Source organism: Triticum dicoccoides, chromosome 2A, assembly GCF_002162155.2.
Source record: "Triticum dicoccoides isolate Atlit2015 ecotype Zavitan chromosome 2A, WEW_v2.0, whole genome shotgun sequence".
Taxonomy (NCBI): Eukaryota; Viridiplantae; Streptophyta; class Magnoliopsida; order Poales; family Poaceae; genus Triticum; species Triticum dicoccoides.
In genome coordinates this window covers 217,911,625-217,918,198 of record NC_041382.1, presented here as the reverse complement: position 1 = coordinate 217,918,198, position 6,574 = coordinate 217,911,625, and the positions used below count along the sequence as shown (strand labels likewise).

Here is a 6,574-nt window from a genome sequence, read left to right as displayed (position 1 = left end):
ACGAGCTTGCTCTCGCGTGAGGGTGCACGTGTTCCTCCTCAGTCCCTTTTGAAGGATGTGGGAACGAATGACTTCCTCTTGTGCGGCGGCACGCGCCGCCGCCTCCACCTCAGCCACATCGATAGCGAGGTAGCCTCATGCTCCCGACTCCTCTACTTGTTTTGGAGGGCACACCGATCCCTGTAACCATCGTACTCCCCCAGCCGGAGAAGGGGCAACTAGCGGACCTTGAGCTTCTTGCCCCGGCTGATCCGAGCACTAGTTGCGTCGACGCAATGGATTCCCACCAGATCAAATCTAAGATAGGCCGGGCGCACTCCTCCCGGGAGTGAGGAGGGCCATAGCCTCCTACTCTCTGCATGAGACGACACTCCAATCGACGGATCAAGAGTGGTTGGAGTCGGATCTGTAGCCTGCCATGCCGGAGAAGGTCAGAGATCGCCAGAAGAGAGCTTGGGGGCGAAACAGAGTTAAGTGGCTAGGCTTTGATTCGGGGAGCAGATGGGGATGAATATGGGGTTGGGGTGGGCCAGTGTGGGATTTTCGACATGGCGGACGAAACCCCTGGGCTTATATAGGCACCGGTGGTATCTAGGGTTACATATGGTCATTTGCCAACTAGGAATGACTAGCAGATATTTAGAGGTGTACTTGAAGTATACGCTAAGTCTTCGGCGATGTACGTCTTGATCACGCCAGGATTCGTTGCTTCTGTAGTCCTTCCTTTTGGAGATCAGCGGGCCGTAAACTCGGCCCATGGACTATGGGTCACGTAGGTTGGTACCCCCTAATCTAGGACACCATCAACGGACACGCCCGGGCCAGCCCATATCCACCCTAGATTTGGGTTGGATATGAGGGATGCCAGTATGAGGGGTCCGACTGGGTCGGGTTTTTTATCCGTCGGTGACCGGGCCGTCCTCCAGGGTGGGTGTTGGGGCCAGCCAGCTGCAAATGTGGTTAGAGAGCACGTAAATTGCGCCTGTACCCTTTTCAACAAACAACATCTTCACCGAGGAGTCCTCAGTTACTCCTTCTGTTTCTAATTTTTGTAGAGATTTCAATACGGACTACATACGGATGTATATAGACATATCTTAAGTGTAGATTCACTTCTTTTGCTCTGTGTGTAGTCTCTATTGAAATCTTTTTGGCATATATTTAGAAACAAATAAAGTAGAAATTTCCAAGAATGTGAAACATGCAAATAACACCCTGAGCACACACCACTCATCTTTGGTCCATAAGCCGTCCTAAGACAAGACAAGCATGAACATGCGCGCAGAGGGCGGGCCTAATCAAAGGCAATATCAAAGGTTTTGAGGTGGGGGACGGCATGTGGGACGACGAGGAGTAGTTCGTTTATGACTCATTAGGTGGTGTCGGATAATTCCAACATGTAAATAATGTTGTAACCGTGGATTTGGGGAGTCTTCCCTCTTCTTCTTTAATGAATGATACGCACACTCTCGTATTTTGAGAAAAAATATACATGCACGCATGATAAAATGACAGAGAGGAGAGGAGAGGAGAGAAGAGGAGAGGAGAGGGAAGAAGAACTAGACAGGCAATAAATGGGAGTGAGGTAATAATAATATAGGTTGCGGTCTTCAAAACACACAGGGCATTTGGTGTGACCCCATGGTCGATATCTCCTATCCTCACCTCACCCTTCCCTTGCGTTCTTCAATTCAATTCTGGCCAGAAGCTTCCCCACTACTCCTCCTTACTTCTTCTATCCCACACTCCCCCTTGTGCGCAAAGATCTTCAAGCGCTTCAAGATTCAAAATGTTGGTTGGTATGCCGGAACACCTTTTATCTCATTGCGTTGTGTGATATCTCGAACGACTGTGTTGTTGGGTGTGAGCCATTGTTTATCCATGATCTCACCCAAAGAGCCGGGGCACAAAGGAGGAAGCAAAGCATTCACACGGGATCATACAACAAAGAAGAGGCCACTTTGATTTGCGAGAGTTGGATGGAGATAGGCCAAGATCCCAAGACCGATGTTGAACAAAAAGGATCCGTATTTTGGCTAAGAGTTCATACAACCTTTCACGAACGGAGGAAGTTTGCGCCCTACAAGTTTGCGAGCAACCATGGCATTAACTCAATACAGAAGAGATGGGGGTTCATTCAACAAGAATGCAACAAGTATTGCGCCGCGCTTGAGAGCGCCGAAGCCCGTCCTGTGAGTGGCCTAGGCATGGGTGACTTGGCATGACCCCTTCTATTTCATTGCTATGCCATGTTCATGTTTGTTGCATCTTGTGTCCTTCGCTATTACATCTGTGCCCATCTCTTTTATTGTGTAAGCATTCCAATCTTTGGAAGTCTTCAGGCCTGGCATAAGAACAAGCCATTCACTCTCACCCATTGTTGGTCCCTCATCAAAGATTGTCCTAAGTTCAAGGATCAATATGCCGCTCTAAAGAAGAAAGGAGGGCCGACAGCTGTGGCTGGGAATGGAGATGTGCTCAAGAGGCCGAGGGGCAAGAAACTTCGTACAACATGATGAATCAAAAGGAAGTGAGGGAGGAGAGGAAGAGCGAAAGAAATGAAGATATACTTGGAGCTCCAAACGAAGAAGCTTGACATGGAGGAGGTCGCCAAGAGGAGGAAGCTCGTGATCGAGGCCACCAATGCCAACACCAAAAGCAAAAGAGGTGGTGCTAGCAATCATGAGCGTGAACTTGACCAACATGTCCCCGAAGAGAATGGTTAGCGAACCGGCAAAAGGAGAAGTTCGACCAAGACAGCCTGAACTAGGGAGGCCTCGGCCATGGACTATGGTCGCTCTTTTTGAAGGATGGCAAGTGTGCCGGCCGGTGGCTTTTATTGCAAGTGAGAAAACTTGTTCATTTTAAACGTTGGCTAGTGTGCCGGCCGCTGGCTTTATTGCCGACGTGAAAACTTGAGGGATGACCATTTTATAGGCTGGCATACGTTTGTCGGCCGCTGGCTTTGTTGGCGGCATGAACTATGATCGCTGGCATGAACTACGACCACGGTGGACAAAAAGTTCATTTACAAAATAATTCAGGCGGCCGTACCAGATGTGTCTGCGGGTTGGGCGCATGACCAGCGCATAAAAAAAAACGACTGTATGCCACCTCATTAGTTTGGGGTCGTGCGTTGGAGTTGCTCCAAGAGCACGTAAATTGTGCTTGTACCCTTTTCAACAAATAACGTCTTCATCGAAGAGTTCTCAATTAGAAATTTCCAAGAATGTGCAACATGCAAATAGCCCCCTGACCACACACCACTCGTCTTTCGCCGATAAGCCGTCCTAGAAAAGACAAGCATTGTCCTGGCGCACATGACAAACAAAATGACAGAGAAGAGAGGAGAGGGAAGAAGAACGAGGCAGGCAATAAATGCGGGCGAGGTAATAATAATATAGGTTGCGGTATTCAAAACACACAGGGCGTTTGGTGTGACCCCATTGTCGATATCTCCTCTCCTCACCCTTCCCTTGTGTTCTTCAATTCAATTCTGGCCAGAAGCTGGCCCCCTTCTCCTCGCTTCTTCTATCCCCCCACGCTCCTCCTGGTGCGCAAAGATCTTCAAGCGCTTCGAGATTCAGAAGGCTGGTAGGTACGCCGCAGCATCCTTTTATCTCGTTGCTTTGTGTGATATCTCGAACGGCTGTGCTGTTGGGGGTTGAAAGAAAGATTGTTGGTGAGAGCTCCTTTGGGGATCCAATCCAGAGGTCCTGCCCCTCTCACCATTTCTTCTTGCGATGGTTTGGCTTGGTGCCATTTCCCTCGAATCTGTCCCGGATTGCTAATTGTCTGTGGTTCCAAATGTTTTTTTCTTTCTCCGAAATTGTCACTTGTGTGTAGACTTGTCCATTATTTCTTCATTTTCTCCTTAACTAGCAAGATTGTGTTATGGAGAGCTCTTGACCAGAGCCGCTCGTCTGGTGCTTCTTCTCAAGGAAATCTTCTGTTCCAGTTCCTGTGTTCGTCCGTTTCAGTGTTCCTTAGATTAATGAGTTTGGCCGGCGCTGCCACATGATTTGGCGCCGCATTAGATTATTAATCAATCACTAGACCAGTAGCCCAAGGTATCCAAGAATAGATATGCAGAAAAAGAATGCGGCAGGAGGAAGGAAGTGGTAGGTTCTTTGCTTTGGCCCAGTTGGCATCCCATCAAGTGATGCTTGATGCCATTTGTTTCTTGTTGCTGCTGCTGGTGCTAAAAATCATTATACTTACTTATTAGTAGTACTACCACTTCTCTGAAAGGGGATAACATACCAATGTGGCCTACTTATTAGTTTTTGTAAGCTAAAACATTTTTGTCTGAGAAGTAGGCCTACATGATATACAGTACATGGTCTAAAGGTAGGCATCAGTAGATGCACTGAGGAAATTAAGGCAGAAAAGAAGGAGCAGAAAGCATTTGAGAAAAGGGGATAAAAATGTTTGTGTCTAGTGCATCTTGACACCTCAGATGCTGGTCAATTTGTCCTGAAAAGGCCCTCAATCAGAGGCTTAGATAACATGAGCTATACTTTTGAAAGCATGCTGAGATTTTTCTTAATCCTTGTAATTGTTTGTCAACACTGCATTGGTTGTCCATTTGCTTCCTCCTTCTGGTACTAGTGTATTGTATTATACTCCTACTAGTTTCAGACTGTCGGTGCTCGGTCGCATCATGTAATTCAACTCAACGTTGTGCAGAAAAAATATATCAGTTTTTCTGGGGAAAGTGGTGTCGTTCTTAAGCATATCTACAGTGTTTTTATTGTGTAAATCGTATTGGTACATGATGTGACTGCCCATCAGATTCTATCGGAACAAAGGTGTCATTTCTGCAATGATTCGGTTAAATTTGTCATAACTCTTGCATTAGGAGAATGAATTGATTAGATTTGTTGGGTGGACATGATAACTCTTGAATTAGAAACACAAACTAGGCTGATTTGTTTTGTGGATACCACTAGTCCTCATCTCGGAACAGAAAGGGGTTGACTGCCATGACATGCATGTTACTCCCCTAGTGGTATAATCATGACAGCCCTATCATTCTCCATGTTTTCTCAAGTGGCAATCATGGAGGCAAGTGTCTGTTATTATACACCTCTCATCTTGCATGGCGAGAACACCATGATTTTCATCCTAGTTGTCATGCAACTTTCTCCCTGTCCCTGGTATAGTGTTTTCACCTTTGCAGTACACTGCCCCTGTCTTCTCTCTTGTCAGTAAATCTTGCTTCATTACCTTCCTCATTTGTGACAGAGCCTAACCAGTTACCAGTCTCTTCTCATAAACAGATCATGCCGTGCGCCGCCGAGCTTGTCAACGGTGTGGGAGGCGCCATCAAAGTGGGCACAACCGGCACCATCGGCTCGCTCATGACGAGAGAACTGGAGGCCATCAAGGTTGCGCCGCAAGGAGCTGCCACCCCGCGCCTGAGACGCCAAAGCAGTCCGGTTTGGGTGCCCTGCGGCGCTAGCCCCCGGAAGATCATCCCAAGGAAGAGCTCGTCCAGTGTCTCCAGCAGCAGCAGCAATGGCAGAGCTGACCGTGTGAGCGCTGAAGAAGCCTGCAAGACGAGGAGGAGCTCTCAGCGGAACAAGTCCAGCTCCCCAATGCTGCACTCGGATGGCGCGCTGGTTGACAGGAGCCCCAACTTCGAGAAGGCCAAGAAGAAAGGAAACGTGCATGGCGTCGAGGTGGTGGATGTCAGGTGCGGTAATCCGATGAGCAGCCGCCTCAGGAAGCTGGGTTTCTCCAAGCTGTCGGAGACCTTTGCCTAGCCCTAACGGGAGATGACTGAAATCAAAGCTGCTGCTGCTGCTGCTGCTGCCCTTTCCTGGAGGGCATCTTGGGTTTCTTTGTGCAAGCCTTTGGAGGGCAGTACGATGCCATCTTTGGTGAGCACAATCATTTCATCCACCTGACTGCATCCCTCTGTGTCGCGATCCCGTTTAGGTCAGCTTTCCTGCTCATGTGCTCTGATGCGTGGAAAGGTAGTCTATGAAAAGCATTTCCCGTCAGAAGCTAGATGTCAAATTGTCAATGGATGATATAATGTAGTTCTCGGAAAACCTCGCGCTTCTGGAGTACTCCCTCCGTTCGGAATTACTTGTCGTGGAAATGAATGTATCTAGATGTATTTTAGTTCTAGATACATCCATTTTCGAAACAAGTAATTCCGAACGGAGGGGGTAGCAGATAAGACTCCTAGACTTTTGAATTGAGTTGATGGTCTTAGGCCAACTCCAACCGCACGACCCTAAACCACGGACGTCCATTTTATTCGGATTTTGTTTGTTTCGGGATGGCAATGAGGCCATATCTGCCTAGATTTGTGTTTGCGCCGGCCGGGCGTCCAACAGGTGGCCCCAGCAACCAGCAAAGAATATAGTCACTGGATCTCGAGATCTTCACAGTTTAAGTAGCACCTCCGAGCATTGCCTCAGGCCTAGCCAGGGTCTGGCCACACTAGAAGTGGAGGGGCTCGCGCTTCCTGTTCCAGATTTCTCACCAAGCACATCACCCTTTCTTTGACAGGGCCAGAGCATCGAACCATCCAACTGCCGAGAGTACAAGCAATTTTCCT

At 48.1% G+C, this 6,574-nt stretch overlaps 1 protein-coding gene across 3 annotated transcripts; it reads left to right on the top strand.

Moving 5' to 3' along the window:
- The first annotated feature begins 3,357 nt into the window (after positions 1–3,357).
- LOC119354301 lies at positions 3,358–6,270 on the top strand. 3 transcript variants are annotated; one of them, XM_037621022.1, is made up of 2 exons: positions 3,358–3,594; positions 5,266–6,270. In XM_037621022.1, exon 2 carries the CDS (start codon positions 5,286–5,288, stop codon positions 5,766–5,768), a length of 483 nt encoding a protein of 160 aa, XP_037476919.1. In that variant the 5' UTR covers positions 3,358–3,594; positions 5,266–5,285; the 3' UTR covers positions 5,769–6,270. The 3 variants fall into 3 exon arrangements, with proteins under 3 accessions (XP_037476919.1, XP_037476918.1, XP_037476917.1); XM_037621021.1 differs by having other exon boundaries at positions 3,359–3,594; positions 5,283–6,237; XM_037621020.1 differs by having other exon boundaries at positions 3,360–3,598; positions 5,283–6,237.
- The last annotated feature ends 304 nt before the right edge of the window (positions 6,271–6,574 follow it).